General features: G+C 46.7%; 2 protein-coding genes across 4 annotated transcripts in view; one reads left to right on the plus strand and one right to left on the minus strand.

The window, feature by feature from the left end:
- The window catches only part of PTPRE (protein tyrosine phosphatase receptor type E), an 81787-nt gene extending 78809 nt beyond the window's left edge, over positions 1 to 2978 (minus strand). Inside the window, exon 1 of the mRNA XM_085064603.1 lies at positions 2895 to 2978. The gene's annotated coding sequence lies outside the window, so the exon portion shown is untranslated. The remainder of the gene's footprint in view (positions 1 to 2894) is intronic.
- Positions 2979 to 10758: 7780 nt separating this feature from the next.
- Positions 10759 to 23644, plus strand: CLRN3 (clarin 3). 3 transcript variants are annotated; one of them, XR_014853117.1, is made up of 4 exons: positions 10759 to 11113; positions 16625 to 16804; positions 18642 to 21065; positions 21178 to 23644. XR_014853117.1 is itself a non-coding variant. In XM_085064605.1 (3 exons), exons 1-3 carry the CDS (start codon positions 10885 to 10887, stop codon positions 18914 to 18916), a joined length of 684 nt encoding a protein of 227 aa, XP_084920731.1. In that variant the 5' UTR covers positions 10759 to 10884; the 3' UTR covers positions 18917 to 23644. The 3 variants fall into 3 exon arrangements, 1 of the variants encoding a protein (XP_084920731.1); XR_014853118.1 differs by having other exon boundaries at positions 18642 to 21058; positions 21338 to 23644; XM_085064605.1 differs by having other exon boundaries at positions 18642 to 23644.
- The last annotated feature ends 414 nt before the right edge of the window (positions 23645 to 24058 follow it).

Raw genomic sequence — 24058 nt, forward strand, 5'->3', positions numbered from 1 at the left:
GGACTTTTGCTATTGGAGCGACAGGACAAGGGGGAATTGCTTTCAGCTGAAGGAGGGAAGATTCAGATGGGATATTAGGAAGGAATCCTTCCCTGTGTGGATGCCCAGAGAAGCTGTGCTGCCCCTGGCAGTGTCCAAGGCCAGGTTGGACAGAGCTTGGAGCAGCCTGGGACAGTGCAAGGTGTCCCTGCCATGGCTGAGGTGGGATGGGATGAGCTTTGAGGTCTCCTTCAACCAAAACTCTTCTGTTTCTCTACCGTGTGGAGGTGACTTCTCAGAAACCCCCAAGGACATCTGTGACAGGGCAGAACTGCACTGACTTCCTCCAGCTCTGTTTCACCAGGCAGTTTGCCAGCCCCTGTCCACTCATTTTTCTTCACAAAACCTCTTCAATAGCGAGAAAAAGGTCACCAAGTACAGCAGACAGAGCTCTGCTGGAACACACTCTGCAACCAGCTCGGTTAATAACACAGCTCTGCAGCTTTGGGCCAGAATGCTACAGCTCCAGAAAACCAGCAAACTCCAAAATCCTCCTCCAGCTGGGAGGGTGGAAGAGCCCCTTGGGTGCCCAGAGGAAGGTCTTACACAGATATTGAACCTGCTGAGTTCCCCAACAGTCCTTTTCCAGCTTCCCATCATTTCAGCTCACACGGTGCATTCCTGACACCACCCCGGAGCTGGGAATGCCATGGAGGAGGAGGGAAGATGGAAAAGACAAGAAAATTCGGGGATTTAAGACAGGTATTCTTACATATATATATGGAAGGACAGCCCTTAACTCAGAGGTGAAAAACCCCAACTGAGATTGCTAGCAGACAGATAAACATAAATATGTGAGGTGGGAAGCAGGAGAGAAACCAAGATCCAAACTCAAACTAGGACCCAAATGTGCTGAAATTCCCCACTCAGCACCTGCACTTCCCAGGCTGAGGAGGAATCCCTGTGCCCCAAACAGCACCAGCACCCTGCTTAGAGGTACAGACAGATGTCTGGGCTTTTTAAAGGTGTCAGGGAAGCTTCCAAAGCAGGAATTCAGTTTTTCTCGGTGCTCAGGAGAACATATTCCCTGCATTTCAAGAGCACAGAGCATGCCAGTCCCAGCACAGCAAGGAGGGCTGGGGTGGCACAGCAATCCCTTAGCTGTGAGCAGAGTGAAGCAATCAAACACGACGCCCACACCATTTTGTTTCTCACGTTATTTTCTTTCCCTTCTCCTCTCGCATTTCTAAATTCATTCAACACTTCTCGGCTCGCTCTGTCACTTGAGAAAACAAAATGTTTTCAGCTGAATTCCCTTCGCTCCGGCGGATCCATCAGCCCGGAGGTGATGTTTGAATCCACACCAGCATGGTGCTCTCATTTTGGGGAGCTCATCCTGATGCTCTGCTCATGTCCCACTCCATCCCCAGCCCTTTGCTCTCCAGTGCCACCACCCCGAGCACAAAGCAGACACAGACTGCCCCATCAACACCTCGATACCCCAGTAAAGACTCCTCAGAGCCCAACTTCCAAATCACCTGCATCTTCCCACTCCAACACTTAACTGGAGTCATTGATCTCCCAGCAAAGCCAACGTCCCTCCAGTTTATCCACATTGAAATCTCTTCTAAACTACACCCAGCTCCCAGCTGAACGTCATTAATTTTCATGGGAAGTTTATTTATTTATTTACATATTTACAAGCCCCAAAACACAACGCTCGCAGAAGGTACGATTGTTACGCACATCAAAAAAAAATTTTTTTTTCAGTTCTCTGCCTCTTTATTTCTACTTTCCAGGGCTTAGAACATCTTAGGAAAGAAAAAATAAAAAAAAGCTCGATAAGCGCCGGCTTTTCTTTCAACTCAGCAGTCTCTACCCCATCCAAATCAGACACAGACAGCCACACAGCTGAACACACAGAAAATCACTTCACGCTATGGAAATGAGCCACATGGAGAGGAACCTCACTAAAAAATTGGAAAAAAAAAAAAAGAGCCAGCTTTTCGCAATTAGAAAACTCTGCTCCATCTCACAGCAAATATCCATTAACCCTTTCCACAAAGCCACGAGTAAAGAGAAAAATACAATCCTGTAACGGGAGGCAGTTAAAAGTCTCCTGAAGGCAAACTAACAAATAGAACAAATGGAAATAGAGCGAATTCAAACAACACCAGCCTTGCCCGAGGGAGACCCGAAGAGTTCATCCGCAGCCGGCGGCTCTGCTCACCTGAACGCCGCTCGGCCGGGAAGGGCTGGATGGGGACGGACGGCGGAAAATCCCTTTTAAAGGCGCAGCTCGGGCGCCAGCCCCATCCTGGGAGCGGAGCGGAGCCCGGGGCGCGGACAGCTGGCGGGGATGTCCGGGATGTCCAGAGTGCGCAGGGATGCGCGGGGATACCCAGGGATGTCCGGGATGTCCAGGGATACCCGGGATGCGCAGGATGCGCGGGGATACCCAGGGATAACCAGGGCTACCCAGGGATGCGCACAGAGCCAGCCGTGCCTCGGCGCTGCTGCTGCCCAGCGCGTCCCGCACCTCCCGATGGCAGCGCGGGTCACAGCGCGGTGTCCCAACCCCGCCGAGCGGCCACGGCCACCCGCTCCGCCCGCCCGCCGCTGCCACCGCGGGACTGCCGTTCCCGGGCTGTCACTCCCGGCTGTCGTTCCCGGGTATCGTTCCCTGGCTGTCGCTCCCGGCTGTCGCTCCCGGCTGTCCCTCCCGGGCTGTGCCGCGGTGTCGCTCCCGCCCCTGCCCAGCCCCGCGCAGCTCCGCGCTCAGCCCGCCCGTGCCCGGCTCCGCTCCGCTCCGCACCAGCCAGCCGCTCCCCGGCACCTGCGGCCGGCGCCATCCCCGCGCTCCCGCTCCGTGCCCTCCCTCCCTCGCCCGCTGTCCCGCTCGCTGTCCGGCTCACCTGGCGGCGGCGGGGCTCGGCGGGCCGCTGGCGGCGCGGCCGGGCCGGCCGGGCAGGCGCTGAGGGCCGGGGCGGCTCCGGCAGGAAATTTCCCTCCGCCGCCGCCTCTGCCGAGCCCAGCGCCGCGCCGCCTGGCGGACACCGAGCGCACTGCAGCGGGAGCGGCGCGGCCGGGGGACGCTTGGGCTGCGACAGCGACAGAGACGGTGACAGAGACAGAGACAGCGACAGCGACAGAGACAGTGACAGAGACAGCGACAGCCCCGACACTGCCGGGACACAGCTGCTGCCAGGGCGGGCTGCGAGCGCTCAGCTCGCTCCCGAGCGCCTTCGCGCAACTCTCAGGGCGCCCAGCTCCAGGGATGCTGCACATCCCCGTGTCCCCTATCCATCCCCGTGTGTGTCCCCTCTCCCCGTCTCCCCCACCCCGTGTCCCTTATCCATCCCCGTGTCCCCCATCCCCGTGTGTGTCCCCTTTTCATCCCCGTGTGTGTCCCCCATCCCCTTGTCCCCTATCCATCCTCCTGTCCCCTATCCATCCCCCTGTCCCCCATCCCCGTGTGTGTCCCCTCTCCCCGTGTCCCCTCTCCCCGTGTCCCCTATCCATCCCCGCGCTGTCAGGGATCCAGGTTTGCCCCGCAGGCACTGACACCCGCCAGGCTCTGTCCCCTCGCTGCCCAGCCCGCCCCGGCTGTGTCGCTGCCCTGCGGCGGGAGTGACACACCTGAGGCTGGCTGTCCCCAGTGTCCCCTCGCGGGAGCTGCGCCGCGGGACACGGAGAGCCGGAATAGAAACGGCAGGTGGGAAAGTAGGGCAGGGAGGAGGGGATTACTGAGAATCAGGAGTCAGGGCGGCTCAAGGCGCATCTCGCTGCCTCTTGGCTCCTGTCCCTGCTGCAAACCTTTCCCAGGGCGAGAAGAGCCTCCCAGCAGGAGAAATCCCTGCTCCAGGAAACATCCAAGTGATAATAAAAGTCTTTTTCAATTATTCTCTGCATTATTTTCAGACCCCCCATATCCATGCACACCACATTTAAGTTCTCCAAAGGATGTCCCAGAGGAGGAAAACTCTCCCAGCAGGAGAAATCCCTTCTCTAGAAGGGATCCAAGCAATCTTAAAATCCCAACCTTAATGATTCTCTGCATTACTTTCACACCTCCCATACCCATGCACCTTATATTGAAATTTCCCAAAAGATATCCCAGAGCAAGAAGAGCCTCCCAGCAGGAGAAATCCCTGCTCCAAGAAAGATCCAGGTGATTTGAAGTCTTTCCTCTCCTTAACCAATCTCTGCATTACTTTCAAACCCTCCATGCTCGTGCATATTATATTTAATTTTACCAAAGGACATCCCAGAGCCAGAAAAGTCTCCCAGCAGAAGAAATTCCTTCTCCAGGAGGGATCCAAGTGATGCTAAAAATCTTTTCCAACCTTAATGATTCTCCATGTTATTTTCCAAGCCCCCATATCCATGCAGCCAATATTTAGGGTTCAGATGCCAAACCAAAGGATGTCAGGGTGCAAAGAAACACCCATCAGAACCAAAGAAAAAAATACCAGAACATCTGTGAATATTTGTGTCTTCTGCAGGAAACTTCATCAGAGGCTAATTGCTTCCCTTTGGCCTCATGTTGACAAGGAAACAGCAATTTAGTGGGAGGCTAAAATGCCACGAGCAGGCATGGCAGTGCAAGTGGGCACAGCACCAGGGAGATGTTGGATTTTAATGAACATTTTCGCAGATCAAATGGCTGCAAGTCAGCAATTTTCTCGCTGGTAACCATTTGTGAGGAATTAGATATTAATTTAAATGACTGCTTATAGCCAGGCAATAAAATAAATAGAATTATGATACATGTTGGACAAAATTACCACGTTTGCTACCAGTGCAGGAATTAAAAGTACTATCAGGCTGTGTGGCTCCAAAATTAATTAGTCATGAGGCAGAAATGGGAAGCCAAGTTGGACAACAAAGCACCAGGAAGGTGCACATTGGAGTTGTTCATGCATTATTGGGTGGGAAGGGGTATCCTGGAGAAAAGGGGAATATTGAAATAAATTGTACAATTGTGAAATAAAGTTGTAAAAAAAAAAAATTTCACCCAATCTTTCACACTCTTGCCCATAACTGATCATGATATTGATAATTTAACCTTGTCAGTCCCCAGCTCTGCTTCCCTCCACTCCCATCCAGGAGGCTCCAAGGCCAGCTTTGTGCCATGAATGTTTTCCAGGATACATTAATGAGCTGCAGCCAGCAGCCTGAGGCTGATTTTCTGTTGGCTGCAAAAAACAACCCAGTGAGATGCTCTCTGATAGAGTGATGCTCTCTGATTCGGAGCTTCAGCCAGAAATCCAGATTTAAAGTCCAGCAGTGAGGATCCGAAGGATGAAGTGCCTTGAATCCCAATTTCAGAGCTCTCCAGACAAAATCTGAGAAGGATTATGGTGAGGAAGGGGAGAGGATGAGGAAGGAAGCTGCTGTGGGATTGGAAGCCATTTAACAGCAATTTAATTCCCTCCACAGAAGGCAGACAGGAGTATTTTCAGAAATAAATTTCAGAAAGTGCAAGGCAGAAATGCTGCAGCAAAAATAAGCTAACCACAGGCAGATATTCCCACATTGATCCCAACCCAGCTCCAGGAGGGATTTTTCCTTCTCCACCTCCCACTCCACTGCTCAGCTGTCCTTTCCTCTCTGTCCATCACCAATCAAACACCCTGGCAGCACTGGCAGCTCCTTGGCAGCCTTTGCACCTTTTATTTCCAATTTCCCAGGGATGCTGCAGAGCCTGCCTTGGCTCCTGCAAGGAAAAATATTCCAGCAGGAGCGATGGGAGCTTCACCTGGAGCAATTCCAGGCACTTTGCTGCCGTCTGGGGTGGAGAAGCATCTTTATCAGGGGATAAATGATGGGAAAAAGGCAATATTTGAACCCAAATATTTTATTTTGTGTATCCAACGTGATGCCCCTGATGGCAGCACAGTAAATCTGTCTCCTTGCTGATGTACTGGAACTCAAATGGTAAATTCCTGAAAAAAAAAATCAGAAGATCAGAGGCAGGACATAAAAAAAAATTACACAGAGCCATGATTTCTGTGGCTGCAAATAGATCTCAGCCTGAAAAAACAGGGAAAACTCTGCAAAGCAGGAATAATTGGGAAAAAAACCTCTTCAAAGTAGGGATAATTGGGTAAACTCAGGGAATAAATGATAGGAAAAAGGCAATATTTGAACCCCAGCATTTTATTTTGGGTATCCAACATGATGCCCTTGATAGCAGCACAGTAAATCTGTCTCCTTGCTGATGTACTGGAACACAAATGGTAAATTCCTGAAAAAAATCAGAAAATCAGGGGCAGGACACCTGATTTCTGTGGCTACAAATATATCTCAGCCTGAAAAAAACAGGGAAAACTCTGCAAAGCAGGAATAATTGGGCAAAACCTCTTCAAAGTAGGGATAATTGGGAAAAAAACCTCTTCAAAGTAGGGATAATTGGGTAAACTCAGGGAAGAAATGATAGAAAAAAGGCAATATTTGAACACCAACATTTTATTTTTGGTGTCCAACATGATACTCTTGGCAGAGCAGTCTTTTTGCTGAGGTATTGGAACACAAATTGTAAATTCCTGAAAAAAAAGTCACAAAATCAGAGGCAGGACAGCAAAAAATGACACAGAGATGTGATTTCTGTGGTTGCAAATACATCTCAGCCTGAAAAAACAGGGAAAACTCTGCAAAGGCACAAGGCTGTGTAATATCCCAGCAGCAGTTAATTTAATGACTTCAAAGGGTGTTTGTCTAAGGTTTTTTCCAGTTGGAATCCAAAATTAGGAGTCTGAAGGAATGGATGTGAGTGTTCAAACCGACTTGTCCTGGTAATTGTTACAGAAATTGCAGTGAATGAAAGGCTGCCCTGCCTGCTCTGCTCTCCATCTCTGCCTCAAGGGGTTGTTTGAAACACTCCAGAGCTTGAAGAAGCTTCAAAGCCACGTTGGATTAAAATTAAAATGTTGCAAAGGCTCGATTTTCTGTTTCTGAAAATGCCAGGAGTTGGTTTTCCCTCCTCGCTTTTCAATAAATCACACTTGACCACTCAATTTCACTGTTCAGTCCTAAATGAAAGCAGCATTTTAACACCCAAATGAATAATTTAAAAGTTGTGTCATCTTTTAGGGTATGGAGAAAAGATGCCCTGAGAGATCTTAGAAGGTTTAGTGGAGCTCTGTTGTTTTGATAACTGTAGCCATCAACTTTTGGAATGAAAAAAAGGGAAATATTTATATCATCTCAAAACTTCATTGTAAAACTCCCTATTTCACCATAATTGCTCCTCCCTCAGTTTCCCAAAGAGTTGTTGCAATCATTTTGCACATCCCATTTATTTCCCACTTCCAATTTCCCATATCCCATATCCCATTTCCTGTTTCCCATTTCCCACATCCCATTTCTCATATTCCATTTCTCATTTCCAATTTCCCATTTCCCATTTCCCATTTCCCATTTCCCACATTCCATTTTCCATTTCCCACTTCCCATATCCCATATCCCATATCCCATTTCCCACTTCCCATTTCCCACATCCCATTTCCCATTTCCCATTTCTCATTTCCCATTTCCCATTTCCCATTTCCCACTTCCCATTTCCCATTTCCCTCTCCCAGCCCAAAAGGCACAAACAAATCCCTGTTTCCATCACCCATCCCACTGCTGGCTGCAAAGTACCAGAGGAAAAAGCCAGGATTTCGTTCTTAATGCTCTATAATTTGCTTTCATTCCAATTTATCCATCACAGAAAAAGGAGAGACAGCACTGGTAACACATGGGTTGATCCTGCATGGAATCCATGGACTGATCCAAGTTTTTGGAATTTTTTTGGAGCCCAAACCAGCTGAAATCAGACAGTGAAAATGGGAACTAAGGAGGATGTCAGGGCTTTGAGGGAGATCCAGGAGGCACCAGGAAGGTCATGCCCGAGGAAAATCACAAATATCAGCAGCACTCCCTGCCAACCAGGCTGCCAAGTCACCTTGCCAGCAGTCAATTGGTTGGAAATTAAATATTTAAGCAGAACACGGAATTTTTTAAACCACCAGCAGTGAAGTATTGAAGCTGCAGCAGAACTGAGAATATTTTGCAGTAGATTCACCTTGAATCTCCCTGGCTGCTGCTGAGCACAGTGAGAGGATTTACCTGAGAGCCAAAGCTTGGAGCAATCTCCAGGAGCATCCCTTGGGAACATCCCAGAATCCCAGGCTGGTTTGGGATGGGAAGGACCCTAAATCCATCCAGTGCCACCTCTGCCATGGCAGGGACACCTTCCACTGCCCAACCTGGCCTTGGACACTGCCAGGGATCTGGAAGCTTCTCTGGGAAAAATTCCTCCCTAACCTCTGATCTTCCCAGAGCTGTGGGCAAAGCATCCAACCATCCTAGGATTTTTTTTTTTTTTTTTCTCATGTAAGAATGTGTTTGCAGCATTAAAAATAGATGTGCATAAAGGGTGGAGTTGAAAGGCTTTCCTTTGAGATTTTTTGCATTCCTGGTTGCTTCGAGCAAGCTGACTGAAACAGGAGGGAAATGCTCACAAACTCCAGCTTTAAAAACGATGTGTAATTCTTTGTAGCGAAGGATTCCAGCTCTCTCTGCTGTCCGTTTGATTCATGACAAATTAATCTGATTTTTTCTGTTTGATTGCTGAGCAGGGCTGAGTCAGGATCCACGGGGGCAGAGCTGATAAGGTGCTGATCAGGGAATATCTTCCCTGAGTCAGAGGAAACCAATCTCTTCTCCTTTCTCTCGAGGGATGAGGTGTGTCCTGTCAAACCACGGCTTTAATTCCCAGTTTTATGGTGTTTTTACAGGTAGCTGTGAGGAAAAAAAAGACAAGGAATCATAGCTTAGGCAGAGAATAGATAAACCTCAAGGTGACAGGCAAGAAAAAAGCAAATTATGGTCTCATTTACAGAGCAATTCCCCGAGCCACAGGAGAGTTGCAATGATTTGAGCCATAACAATTTGAGCTGAGTCACCGAAAACTAAATATAATTGAGTCAGATGCTAGGAAAGGAACTCCAGGCTATTCCCCAAGCTCTGAGTCTCTGTTATTCAGCATTTTCAAAGGGGTGGATGCTCAATTCATCAAAACTGAAGGAGCTGAAAAATAATTCCCTGGAAGTTTTTACTGAGACAAACATCAGTTCTTAAATACAGATTTTTTTAGCTATATTTCACAGAGGACAAGTGGCACAGCTGCTGGCAGGAGGGCAGGTTTGAACTCAGTTTATTATAAAATATCCTTGGATTAGAAAGTCTTGGACTATGTCCTCTGGAGAATAGAAGTGTTGGATTAATGAACCTGGAGAGGTGGATCAGCCTAACAAAGCCTTCCCATATTGCTGTGGTTAAACTTTAACTGCATCCCAGACAGAAAATGAGGTTTTTTATTCCTTTAGACAGGGAAAGAAACTTCTCCTTATTCCTCAGAGTTAAATCAAATCCTGACTGATTTCCACTATGGTAGTTATATATGTGAAGCATATAGATTCTTCAGGGTTTCAATTAATATATTCTTAAAAATGTATATATTGTTAAAAGCGATGACCTCAAAAATGTCATCAAAGTCTCAGATACTCTGGGGGGAAAAAAATCAAAATCACAACATTATATTGTATAAAAGACCAGAAATAAAATATTTGGATTTCAAATCTAATTACTGCTTAAAAATTGTGGATCAAAAAAAAAATCATAGAGGTAGAAGAATCTCAGCACAATAACACTGCATTGCAGAACAGATATTTTCCCAGGTATTTTCTCCTCCTGAGAAATTCTTGGCTATTTCAAGTCCATAAAAAATTCAGAAATCTCTCCCTGTCATCAGAGCACAAAGCAGGGAAGCTCCAGGACAAGAACTCCTCAGGTTGGTTCAGCAGCACTGATAAAGCAGATTGTTCCCTGAAGGTTAATTAAGAAGCTCTGGATGATCCAGCAGCAGAGGTTCAGGATAATATGGGATAATGACATTATAATTAATAGAAATAAAAGCTAATGGAATCTTTGTTACTCTACTCTGGCAATAGATTATTCATTTACATTCCAGGTTTCATCCCTAAAAAATGGGGAATGAGTTTATCTCAAATTTTAGAACTTTGGCTTCAGTCTTTTCATGCAGCAATGAAGGTTCTGTTTGAAATCATGTTCTTTTGTCATTGGTTAGGCCAGCTTAGGTTAAAAAATTGAATATATTCCTCTTGCTTTATTGTCCAGAGCAGATTTTCTTCAGGATTTCTCCCTTTACATATCCACTACTTCACTGAAATTAATTCCTGCTCAAGCTATTTTTTTCTTCCCTGACAAAAAGAAAAAAGGAAGGAGTTATTTTGTGAAAATACATGGAATTTTATCAGGAATTAGAGCTCTTTCTTAGCAAATAACCTATTGACAGTAGATAGAACCTCCTTACCCCACCAAAACCCAAGACCAACCCAGAATTTCCCCAAATTTAAATAATTTTAAATGTTTCCCAAAGTGATGCTTGGGTAGCTCTTGAGCAAGCAGGGAATTTGAACAGAGAAGAACATTTTATAACTCTTTTTACCATAAGATATTAGATAGAGATCAGGTACAGATTGGCAGATTGCAGCCTGGCTGGCAGGGCTTTAGGAGGAAAAAGCAAAAGCAAAACTCAGGCAGTCCCAGGAGGAGCAAGGTGAGCTGGGGATGAATCCAGAGCTGGGATCTGGGCAAGGAGCATAGATCATCCTTGGACAATTCCTGCCGCCTGTGCCAGCCTGGTTGGGTTGTCACCACGGCAACAGCTTGTCCCCAGACCAAAGTTCACTTATTTTCCATTTTTATTACCGCCGCTGTTTGCTTAAAGTTTACCAGCACGACTCCGCGCTCCGACCGCGGCGAGGAGGAACCAACCGCGGCAAAGCGGATTAGAGGAACCAAATCCCCCAAATCATTGGGAAAACCCACGGGAAGATGCCGTCCAGGAAGAAAAGCACCATGTTTGGCTGTGCCTTCTGTGCCTGCGTGTTCTCCTTCGCGGTGATCTGCGTGGTGCTGGCCACGCCGCGGTGGGTGAGCAGCGAGGTTCGCTTCTCGCGGCCCAACTCCAGCGTCACCGTCAGCCTCACGTTTGGCCTCTTCAGGGGAACCTGCGAGCAGTTTGTGGCTGCGGGGCTGCAGGTGTCCAAAACCACCTTCCAAGGTGAGTGCAAGGGGACCAGGGGGTCGTGGAGTGGTTTGGGTTGAGAGGGAGATTAAATCACATCCATTTCAGCCTTGCTGTTAGCAAGGAAACTTTGCACTGTCCCAGGGTGTCCCAAACCCTGCCCAGCCTGGTCTTGGGCACTTCCAGGGATCCAGGAGCAGCCATAACCTCCCTGTTCTTCACCACCCTCACAGGTGGTGAATTCCCAATATCCAACTCCTTCCCAATATGCAATTCCTTCCCAATATGCAACTCCTTCCCAATATCCAACTCTTTCCCAATATCCAATTCCTTCCCAATATCCAACTCCTTCCCAATATCCAACTCCTTCCCACTATCCAACTCCTTCCCAATATCCAATCCAAACCTTCTTGCTCATGCTGCTAACATGCATATCCATCTTGTATTTGCCTGCAACAACGTTTTAGGGGAGAACAAAAATAACCACAAAACAAGCTGATGATTTAAGTGGTTTAAAATGAGACCCCCCAAAAGCACAGAAATGCTACAACATTCCTGACAATCACAACTTATCCCCTGTGATCTTGGCCTGCACCTTGGAAAAGGGAAAAAAACCACAAAATGGAAACTTGCTGTAAAAATTGACTTTGATTTTCGGAAGTTCGGCGAGGAACGGAAAAGCAACACTCACCACTTTATTAAGGGATTTACAAACCTAATTCACCTTCCAGCATTTTTTCCCCTTTTCATTATGTTAACTTTTATTAACTTTTAACTATGTTAACGTTTATTGTTTAACTTTAAACATTTTGCCCCCTACCACCGAATTAGCACCATTTTGACAGAGAAAGGTTTTAAAGGAAAAATGAAAAAACACACAAAACATCACCCAAAGGTAGATAAGCCCAAAAGCTGCTGCAAGGATCAAGGGTTTACACCTATTTTCTCTGCCTTGCTGCCTCATCAAGTTCAAAGCAGTAATGCTGGTGACACATATGGAAAGGAGAAAAGCCACTCAAAAGGAAGCTAGCAAAAATATGAGTAGGTCAAGGAATTTTGAAATATGAGAGTTGGAGTTAAATTAGATTTAAAGAGTGGTCCAGAGAAGCTGTGGTGCCCCTGGATCCCTGGCAGTGTCCAAGGCCAGGTTGGATGGTTTTTGGAGCAGTCTGGGATGGTGGAAGGTTTCCCTGGCATGAGGCTTTGGAACTGGATGAGCTTTCAGGTCCTTCCCAACCCAAACCATTCTGGGATTTTAAGATGCTTTCGGAAATATTTTCATTTTTGGTAGGCTGTTGCAAGATGTCCCAGCACGGCAGATCTAAACCTCCAGCTGGCTCCCAGCTCTTGCCCAGCTTAATTTATTCCTGAAATTGCAGCTGCAGAAGCACCTGGATTCCCACGGTGGCAGAGCTGTGTTGCACAAATCAGTCCCCGTGATGCCATTTGTGTTCCCATGAATCCCTGAGCACAGCAGCATTCCCAGCAGAAGGTGGAGCGTGGACTGGGATTGTTACATAACAAGTACAAACCCACAAATCATTCAATCTTACTTAATTACACTCACAGCAGTATAATGAAGGTGATTTTTAGGAGAGAAAGCAACGATAAATAAATGAATAAATGGAATAATTAATGGGTGGTTACAGCCCACCATGGCAGCTGGCTGAACCCCAAACCTGGAGCTTGGGGCAGCTCTGGCTGATTTTATTTGGGCTCCGTGGGAAATGTGGAATCCTCGCTGATAGCTGATAGCTGAGGAGGATCCAGGCTGGCTGGGATCCAGGGGTTGTGCCTTGCCTTGTCTGCAGCTCCCAGTGCCTGGCTGGTGCCAGCAGGTCGATTTTAATTGCAATTAATGAAATGAACTCGCAGCACTCTGGAATCATGAAGGATCTCAGTTCTCTGCATGGTCTGCATTGGTGGTGTTGGGTTTCCCCCCCAGATTTGAGACTTTGTGCTTATCATTTATCAAACATTGAGAGAACAAGAAGTTAACTCTCACAGATCACTCATTTAGGGATAAAAAAGTGAGCATCAGGAGCTGTGAGAGTTGCTTTCCACAGCTGCTGAAGGAAAGATTGATTGCTTATTTATGAATAATCTAAATATGGGTTTGCCCACAGCCCTCGCTCATTCAGTCAGGCAGGTATCCAAGATGAGAAGAACTGATTTGAAATTAATTCTCAGGCTCTCTACCAAGCAGGATTATAATGTTTTCTATTATTTGCTGAAGAAATTCTCTTCCCTGGGAGGGTGGGGAGGACCTGGCAGAGGTTTCCCAGAGAAGCTGTGGCTGATCCATGCCTAGCAGTGTCCAAGGCCAGGCTGGACAGGGCTTGGAGCAGCCTGGGACAGTGGAAGGTGTCCCTGGGTGCAACTGGATGGGCTTTAAATTCCCTTCCAACCCAAACCAGTCTATTCTATGATTCTATTCCATATATACCTCATTTAGGAAAAATACTTCCCAGAATTGCAGACATTCCATCTTTATATTCATAGTAATTGACATTCCTGTCCTCCTAAGACAGATTTCCTTTGTTGGTATCTTTAATTAAATGGATTTCCAGTGCTATGGAAGAGCAAAGTGCTGAGCTTTCTCCACTCCAACATTTCAGACACCACCAAGAGGAGTTCCAAACACCATTTTAAATCCTTTTAAAAGCAGCTGTGCCCTGGCTGGGGCTCTGCTGGGCACCCCAAGTGTGTTTCCCAAATGGCTTTGTCACATCTGGGGGTGGAAAAAGGACAATCCCAGAAGGGTAAATCAAAAGCCACACCTTGGGGATTATTTTCAGCAATAGCCCAGGTTGGCTTTTACCAAAAAAGCAGATCAGCAGCAGCTTTTACCAAAAAACCCAACTTATTTCTCCAGAAACCACAACATTAAAGGAAATTCCCAGTGTACAGATGGACAACAATGGAATTTCATTCCTGCCAGTGCCCAGGGCATGCAGTGCCCAGCCAGGGTGTCTCTCATCAATAAACAGAACAATAAATCACTGCAGCCACTTCCCAGGCTGACTGGGCTGGCAGAATGCAGAAGTTAGTTAATAACCCAAACCCTCAGAGCCTTCAGGAGCTGTTTGGATGATTTGCCTGAGAGAGGAACCACCTCTGGATGAAATGTCCTCTCAGAGGGTTTGTTTGCAGCTCTGTCTGGTCCAAGGCAAACCTGGAAGCTGAGGAGGCTCAGGAAGAGCCACAACCAGAGTCAGGAATGTCAGGATTTATCCAACTACAGCCAGCAAGGCCAACAGACAGGAGGAAATCTTTCTGATTCACTGCAGCACAGAGGAATCGTTTCACTGACTTTCTAAAATACATGACAAAGTATTTGAAAATTGCTGAAAATTTGAAAATTGAAGAAAAAACTTGAAAATTGCTGGAATTCATTTGAGTTATCACTTTCCAGGGATCTCCTGAAAAGTAGGAAGCTCTGTTGAATTCTGCTTGGGATTTTTTGTTTGTTTGGGTTTTTTTCAAGGAATAATTCCTGATGTGTCACAGGGTAATTGCAGAGCTATAAAAGCTGCTGGGAAGGCTGACCAAGGTCAGTACAAATCTTGGAAATTCTACCCAAAAATACAAGAATTAAGGGTGAAAAATAAAAAATGCAGGAAATTAAACCAGAGACCTGGGCAAAGCCTGCTTTCACTCTAGAAGGAGGTTGTTCTACACAGATCCAGAGGTTATCCAGCTGCAGCTCACAACTCAGATCAGCTGCTGGGAGATTCCTTCAGTTTGCACAGACTTTATTTAGGGCTCAGAAAAATCAGCTTTCACGAGAAGAGCATTTCCTCTAAAGCCTTGAATCTCATCCTGCTGCAGACACAGCCCTGGCAGCTGCCAAAGCAGCACCAAACCTGAGCTCAGAGCATGTGAGAGACAAACAGGAGAATTAGGGAGAGCAGCCAGAATTAGGAGGTGCAGCCAGGCAGCTCTGGAGATGTTCTGAGGGATAAAATGAAGTGAGGCTGCCAGAGGGGAATTGCACAAGGCTGTCTGGTTTGGCTGCAGATTTATTTCTTGTCCAAGAAGGAGATCACAGGTGATGGCCAGGCTGGGAGGCTGCTCAGCCTGAGTGCAGAGTACAACCTGCTTGTTCCCATTGAATTGAGGGATAGCCCTGAATGGCCTCCTTGCCTTCTCTTCCAGGAAAATTGCTTCAATTTGCAACTGATTTCCATAGCACATCCTTACCTGCCGGTGCCTCCAGCAGAAATTAACTTGTGCTGCAGAATTATATGAAATGTGAGAGGAGTTGTCCTTTTCATTCCCTTCCAACAGCCCTTTTTATTATGTTTATTCCTCTTTATGGGGTTTTTACTTTTTTTTTCTTCTTTTTTTCTTTACTGCTGTGATTTCTCCCATTTATGCACTGCCTGAATATTTGGCAATAATGGCTCTGTGTTAAAAGCAGCACGGAAAGGGAATTTTCCTATGTAATTCTGTCTCTCACAACATCTATTTGAGCAGAGAGCTCCAAAGCATTGTCACTGTATTTGTTACAACATTGAGCAGCCACAGGCACATTCCAGTTGCCTTTTCAATCTTTAAACTGAGAGGAGGAAAATCATTTACCTCAACAAAACACACTTTGAGGATATTGCATTTGTGTGGGAGTCTCTTGATATCATAACTTAGCGAGTAACTGGAAGGATTTGGGCAAAAATTGGTGACACTTCTGAAGGTTTTGGCCACAAGTGCCATGGATGTGGAACCAGGAATTCCAGCAAGGGATGATCTGGAATAAAATGGGGATTTTGTCCTGCAAATGCACCTGATCTGTCCAGGCAGCAGCTGTAATGGTCTTGGAGAAAGTTTTCCCTGTCAGATTTATTGATGTGAGGGGCTGCTGGTAAATTGAAAGGAAATACAACTGGAGCAGAGATTTCAATTGGAGCAGAGTTTTAAACAGAGTTTTAAAACCTTTTTTGGAGGTTACCAGACAGTGGCTGAGGAACACTCAGATTTCTGATCCAATTTAGCCATCAAATTTCTGTCTGGCCACCTGCAGAGGGAATTTTTATGGAAGTATTAAGGAACAGAAGCTTACTACCCAGTAAACTGCAGGATGAGCAGACAAGAATTTATTCCAGCCCCAGGTACCTTCCCCTGTGGGATTTGGGAATTTCACCTCTGTGTCCAAACCTCCTGCTCTTTCTCCATCCCGATCTCTACACATCAGCCAAACCTCTGCTCATTAGCTTTTAATTAGAGACATGGCATGGCCTGAGCCCACCTGGCTGGGCAGGGAAGGTTCTCACCCAGGGAAGGTTCTCACCCAGGGAAGGTTCTCACCCAGGGAAGGTTCTCACACAACCACAGAACATGAAGGTTGGGAAAGATCTCCAAGATAATCAACTCCAACCTTCAACCCCAAACCATCTCCCCGAGTTCCACACAATTCCAGGGATGGTGACTTCCAACGCTTGACCACCCTTTTCCAGCGAGGAAATTCTCCCCAAATCTCCATCCAACCCCTCCTGGCAGGGTCTGGGGCTGTGCCCTGCCCTGCTGTCCCCTGACCCTGCTGTGTTTCAGTCTCAGATTCCCTGAGCAGCTCGAGGACACGGAGCGTGAACGTTGTCACCATCGCGGTGCTGGTGCTGGCTCTGCTCAGCTCCCTGCTCAGCTCTGCCTTCACCTGCACCAACGCTGTCAGCAACCCCTACCAGACCTTCCTGGGGCCCATTGGGGTCTACACCTGGAATTCCCTCTGTGGTGAGTGTGTTCCCTTGGATTCTGGGGTTAGGGAATGTTCAACGGCAAAAGGAAATGCTTGGAAATGGATTCTGTTCCATGGGGTTGGGTTTTAGCTGTGCCTGCTGGGACACCTGAAAAGCTTCTTTTAAATACCACCAAAATAGTGTTATACAGCAATAAAAATAATATTTATTATTAAAAAAAATAAAAAAATTAAAAATAATATTTAATAGTAGATATAAGAGGCAGAAATTAGGAGGCAAATCTATTTGGCAAAATTGATTTCCCCCTGTAAAAAAAGACTTCACAGGTGAAAATAAGTTTCAGCATTCCCTAAGCAGATAAAAAATGGTGGAGATGCTGAGTCACTAGAGCTGTGATTCCATCCCAGAGCTCCTGGAGCTAACCCCACATTCCTGCTTGGATTGAGCCTGGCTGCTCCCAGCCCTCCCTGTCCTCTCTGGCCGTGACTTCATCTCTCACACTCAATTAGGTGTTTCTCTAATAATCGGTTTGCACTTGAATAATTTCCTCCCAAGCCCTCTGATTACAGAGTACCTCAGCACAGGTATTTTGTCCTTCAAAAGCTCTGCAGGTCCAGGGGTGATGTGTCCCCAGCAGCACCACCCTGTCCTGGGGACAAAACCAGCCCTTGCTGGGAAGGCAACAGTGCAGAGAATCTGAATTATAGCAAATACAGGTGGAGGTGTGAAAATCACCCATTTTTTAACACAGATGCTGAAACAGCTGTGAAATGCAGCAAAAAAAGTGAACTGAGGCCTGATTAGAGAATTATTCACTTTTGAGACAAGCAGATCCTCCTTGTCTGCTTTTTTTGGTTTTTTCCTGACTTTTTCCTGAGCCCAGCACCCTGAACCTGCAAGCTCTGACCGAAATGAAAGGACCACGAGCTGCCAAAATAAATATTGGGGAGAAAAGAAACTCTGGTGTTGGCTGAGGGTTGTGGTTACTTTGAGCAGCCCTGCCAGTGCTGTGACCTGGAAGCTGATTTTGCTGTGGGTGTATTTTTATGGGGAAATCAAGCATCGTTTGATGTGGGAGGTCATCTTGGAGGTTCCTAATTCTGCCACAGTGCTCTCCTGAATTAAAAATGAAGCTGTTCCAGTGTGAACAGGGGAAGGATGAGGTGTCTGGAGAGAAGGAATGGAACTGTTCCCACCGAAGTTCAGTGATTACAGCTCTGTTGGCACGGGGAGAGCAGAGATGTAAAAGCAATATTTAGTTAAATGTCAAAGCAGCTGAACTCCTTTGGCATTTGGGAGGCTGTGAGAAGTAGACAGAGATGGAATAAGACATCACATTTTGGCTCATCACAGACTCATCCAATAATTCAAGCTGTAAAGGACATGAGGTCTCCAAGGCTAAGCTCTTGGGCCAACCCTGAGCACAGAGCAGGCTGCTCAGGACTTTATCCAGTCAGGATATTTTATCCAGTTGGGATATTTTATCCACTTGGGATATTTTATCCAGTCAGGATAGATTTATCCAGCTGGGATACTGCCCATCCATGGATTTGAGCTCATATCAAACAGGCATTTTAAAAACCACCAAAGGGGTGAATACATGATACTCATCAGCACTAAATTCAGTGGAAAAAAGTGAGAATAATCAGTGAGAATCTAATAATTTTGATAATTTTGCCTATATGAAAACATCTGGCAGATACTGTTGGGTGGGGCAAAAATTCTTTAAATGCCCCCATATTTCACTAATGGTAAATATTAGATAAATCAATTAAAATATCTGGACTAGGACCAGGATTAAAGCAGACTATAAATCGCTACATTCATAGCACTGTAGTTTCTCCTCTAAAATTTGTGTTTCTATTTTCCAGGAATCCTCATCCTCCTAGCCATGATCCTTTTCCCTGTGAATGTCCATGGGAACAGCCTGTCTGAAGAACTGGCCCACGGGTGTTCCACCTCTCTGCAGACACACCTGGGATCCAAACACAGTTATGGATATTCCTACTGGATCATGCTGCTCATCCTTTTCCTGAACGTTGCCTCCTTCATCACCATCTATTTCTATGACCACGCCAGGTATTCCAAGAAAAAAGAGCAGGAAAGACCCATTGAAAATGCCCCAAAGGATGTTATTCTGTTTTAAGGACACCTTGGAAGGAGGGTGTGAAGGACGATGACTATTTAATGTGGACAGCAAATTTCACACTGAGCTGTGTGCACAGAACAATTCCCAAATTGTTTTGAGGACACAAAAGTCTGGTTTGGATTTTGCTGCCTTCTGGCCTGAGCAGGAAGATAGAGGACATTGAGCTGTGTGGGATTTGGGATGTGGAAGGACTGCAAAGCCAGGATCCTTGGGATGAGGAGGAATGGTCACCGAGGTGGTGATGCTTCATCTTCTCCTTTCCCTGCCTGAGGATGTCCTGCAGGGCTCTGGACTGGGCTGGGCAGGAATGGCAGCACTTGTGGCCAAAGTCCTCAGAGCACAGGGGTGAAATCCCCGTCCCTGAGGGATTTCAGAGCCCTGGGGAGGTGGCACTTGGGGACACGGGGCACTGGTGGCCTTGGCAGTGCTGGGAGTGGTTGGACTCCATGGTGTGAGAGAGTTTTTCCAACCTCAGTGACTCAACAGTTCCATGGCAGCAGAGCTCAGTATCTGCAGGTTAGTCATTTATAAAACATGAGTAACTCCTGCTGCTGGCTCTCTGCTGACCTTTGGTCACTGCCAGGAGCAAAGGACAAAGCCACACCCGGGTGTGCCCTGTCCCTCTCCACGTGCTGCCCGAGCTGTCACCTGTGCCTGGCACAAAGGTGGCTCTGTGGTTGATGGCCAATGGCCAATGCCATCCCTGTGCCCAAATTAACGTGGTTAATGTGCACAGTGAGGCACAGAGCTGTGGGACTGCCCAGGAGTGAGGAGCTCCCAGTGTCCCCAAGGGCAGTGAGCAGTGACCAAGGGACAAATCCAATATTCACAGTCCTGCTCAGCACTTCTGCTCCTCTGCCCCTCACCTCTGCACCAGGACACATCTTTTTTTTTCTTCAAAAAAGGAAAAAAAGGCTCTTTTTCTTTCACAGCATCATTTTCAGTCATGCTCCTTATCAGTGCTGTGATACAAGAGGTGCTGGTGGAGATAAAAAAGCATTTTGAAGAGGGGGTGAGGCCATACAAGAGGTGAATCCTCACTATTTATGCCAAAAAAAAAATAAAGTTTGGAGATGAAAGCAGGCAGCACTTCATGCAGCTGTGCTCTTTGAAAGGAACCAAAGCAGAGGGATTTTCCATCCTGCTTAAAAGAGTGGTGAGGGCAGAGTGGGGAATAAAACACAACTAAAAGGGAGTTTCTAAGAGTCGAGGGTGGCACAGGTCAGTACAATCAGGGCTGGAAATGCTGTGGAGGGCAGAGAACAGGGCAGAGGAGCCAGCGGGTGCTGCACTGGCCTCGGGCCAAACATTGGCCAGTTCTGCTTCGGCTGCAAAAATTTTCACACCATTTCAGCATTCGTCTGTCGCGGTTGGGCTCAGCCAGCATCCGTCACACGGCACAGCTCCTGCCTCCTGGGGGATGCAGGGAGGAGAACACGGGAATTCCTGCTCTGGAGAGCTGGAGCTTCCCACTGTTTCTGCTGTGTTAAAGCAGAATTTTGGGGAACAAAATGAATGCTGGAAGCATGTGGCTCTGTTAAAAACCAGCCTGGAGGGCTCTGGTTTGCCTGCAGACACTCGAAATTCAGCGTGGAACAAGGACTCTCCTGCTTTGATGAGCTACAGATCAAAGTCACTACAAAACAAAATCTGATTTAAACAGGAGTTCACGATGTAGGTGACTAGCAAGGCTACCTTGGGACTCTTCCCTGGAATGTTTTATTTCAAAGGAAGGGCAGAAATTCCCTTCCCAGGCAGGAAAGACTGCTGTGCTGGGTGGCAGATGCTGCTGCCAGGGATGGAGCAGCAACTCCTGAGTGCCCCAAGGAGGAACCACACATCCCTGCAGGGATGAGCTGCCCTGACCCTGCTGGAGTGAGCACACAGAACTGCCACCAACCTGTCACCCTGGGCGTCCCCAAAACCCCCTGACAGCGCTGGGAAGTGGCAGCAAAGGGCTAGATGTGGAGTGGGATTATAATTTTTAGGGCACCTGGAGAGACTGTGGCTGCCTCTGGATCCCTGGAAGTGTCCATGGCCAGCTTGGAGCAACCTGGGATCATGGAAAGTGTCCCTGGATGGGCTTTGAGGTCCCTTCAACCCAAACCATTCCAGGATTCTATGAATTATTTTATCCAGGTTTCAGGTTCTCCAACCCAAACTATTCTGGGATTCCACGAATTATTTTATCCTGGTTTCAGACTCTCCTCCACCTGAACCATTCCAGGATTCCATAAATTATTTTATCCTGGTTTTAGGCTCTCCTCCACCCAAACCATTCCATGATTCTGTAAATTATTTTATCCTGATTTCAGGCTCTCTGACCCAAACCATTCTGGGATTCCATGAATTATTTTATCTTGGTTTCAGGCTCTCCAACCCAAACCATTCTGTGATTCTGTGAACTATTTTATCCAGGTTTCAGGCTCTCCTCCACCCAGACCATTCCATGATTCCATGAATTATTTTATCCTGGTTTCAGGCTCTCCTCTCCCACCCCCACCCAAACCTGCCCCAGGGCTGCCAGAGGAATATTCATTCGGAATTCTCCAATCCCTCCCCAATAAAGATCATTAAGTGTGTCTGTGATCCCCTGCTTGATTCAGAACATCGATTCCTCATCCAGCAGCTCTCCCACCAGCAGAGGTTCTGAAACAGCAGGAGCTGCTGCCTTTTTAGTGGAATAGCTCCTGGGGGACAGGGATTGGTTTTATTGACTCAGTCTCTGTGCCTGGGGGTAACAGCAAAGCTGCCCTGCCTCTTTTTGGCTTTTTTTTTTTTTCTGCTTAATTCACAATTACAGCTTCTGCTGTGCTGTCGAGGAGCTGTGCCTGCATCAGGAATTATTGCATTTGCCTGCTGGGAGCTTTGAAATGTGGCTTCTGAAATGGTTTTGGCTCCTGCTAAACGTGAAGGTGACTGTTTTAATTTAGCAGGTGTTGAGGATTTTCTGGGGCTTTAAGGGGAAGCTGCCTTTACTCTGCATTTCTGCTGTGTGGTGGAACTTTCATCCAGCAGGAAACTCTGGGAGTGAACAGGAAAGCTAAAAGAGATATCAAATAGAATCACAGGATTATAGGATGGTTGGGTTGGAAGAGACCTTCAAATTCATCTCATTCCAACACCTGCCATCCAACCTCCCACAACCCCAGGTTGCTCCAGCCTGGCTTTGGACACTTCCAGGGATCCAGGGCCTCCCCACCCTCCCAGGGAAGAAATTCCTCCTCATATTTAACTAAAATCTCTCCTCTTTAAGCTAAAGCCATCCCTCCCTGTCCTGTGCCCCTCCAGAAAGCAAGGTGAGAATGCATCACCCAGCTGGTGTTATTTATTGTTATTTCAAGCCCTGTAGCTCCATCACAATCACTCCAGTAGCAACATCCAAGTGATTTATCCAGGCAGGGAAAAACAAATCACTTCAGGAGTCAGAGCTAGGTCAGAATGGATAGGGAATGAGGGATGCCTTGGATTTCCCCTTTGGGGAGTGAAGGAGGCACAGAGGGGAGCAGAGGGGAGCTGAGGCTCCTTGCTGGATAATCTCTCTTCAGTCAATCTCATTTTTCAGCGTTTCTGACCCGGGGCAGGAGGTGAGGAGCTCTCAGGACACCTCAGGTGGTGGAGGAATCACCTTTCAGCCAGGCTGGGGAGGATCCCTCCCTGACCTGCTCAGACCCAGCTCTGGGAAAAGCAGCCCTGCAGCCCCTGGCAGGTGAGGAATGTGTCAAATTACCCTGCTGGAGATAAACTGGGAGTTGATTTTCCCTCCAGGAGTGCATGGAGGTGACAGTGCCAGCTTTTCCCCTTCCCAGCTGAGGGGAAACTGCCAGTTTGTCCTCATCAGGAGATAAATGCACTGAGCACTGCTCCATTCATCTCCAGCCTGCCTGCTTAGAGCCACCCCAGCTCCTTTCTGTATCCTGAAATCTAGTGCTAGGCTGGGTTAGGTTCCATCCTTTTTATTTTATTTTTTTTCTCTTTTTTTTCTGCCTCCATTGGGAGTGGTTTCAACAGGGATGCACAATCCCTTCTGCTGAGCTTTGGGTTCAGCAAATGAATTCCTGCCCAGTTTGGCTTCCTGTTGTCCATCCCTGTCCTGCCAGCCTTTTCTCTTCCAGGAAATGGGAAATTCCAGAGTTTTCCTAGTTTGTAATGTAGTTCAGAGCAGGAGCTTCCAAATCCAGGCAGTTCCCTGCTAAGTGACCTTTGTTATCTCATCATCCAAACCCCATCCAAAGCCTTGGACACTTCCAGGGATGAGACACAGAAAAATTCCTGAATCTCCCAATTACCCAGGGAATTACTGGGATTTCCAGGAGTTAATGAGTTTCTGCTGGAGAAGGAAATCCTGCAGTGCCCAAATCACATCAAAACAACCTTTTGGAAGAAAATGAACTGAAAAATAAGGAAATAAAATCTCACTGAAACCATTCCCTGCTATAACTCAGCATATTGAGTTATCCCTTCCTGCTCAGCCTGCTCTGGGTTCTGCTCCTGCGCCTTGAAAGGGAATTTATTTAATGTTTATTCCCATTTTCCTGGCGGCTGTTTGCTCCGGGAGCCATGAGAGGGCAGCAGGCTCCTTCCTAGCATTCCTCGGCTTTGCATTCCTGATTTATTTTGCTGTGAACAGAGGGAAGGACAGAAAAAAACTGTCCTAAATCTACATGCAAAGAAATAGTTTATTTCTTAAGACACACACACACAAAAAAACCCCCAAAAACAAAACCCTAAACCAAAAAACAACAAAAAAAACCCCCAAAACAAAACCAAAAAACCTCAAAAAGCAAAAACCAAAACAAAACAAAAAAATAAACCCAAACAAAAAACCAAAAAACAAAACCAAAAAAACCCAACAAATAAACCAACCAACCAAAAAAAAAAGCAAAAAGAGAAGGGAGAGGGGGAAAAAAAAAGAAAAAACAAAAGCATTTCCCAAATTCAATTAATTCTAAGGCTCTAATTGACATCCCAACTCTGTGGGAATGAGGCATAGAGTGGTGAATTCCTGGAAAAAGTTTTTTTTGGCTAATTCCCAATATCATCTATATAAATAAGTGGAAAATTGTCCAAAAAAAGCCCAGAGGAAAGTCAGAATACAAGACATAAAAAAAAAATATATATAAATCAGAGCTGCCGAAA

This window comes from Lichenostomus cassidix, chromosome 6 (genome assembly GCF_008360975.1).
Source record: "Lichenostomus cassidix isolate B80296 chromosome 6, HeHo_3.0, whole genome shotgun sequence".
Taxonomy (NCBI): Eukaryota; Metazoa; Chordata; class Aves; order Passeriformes; family Meliphagidae; genus Lichenostomus; species Lichenostomus cassidix.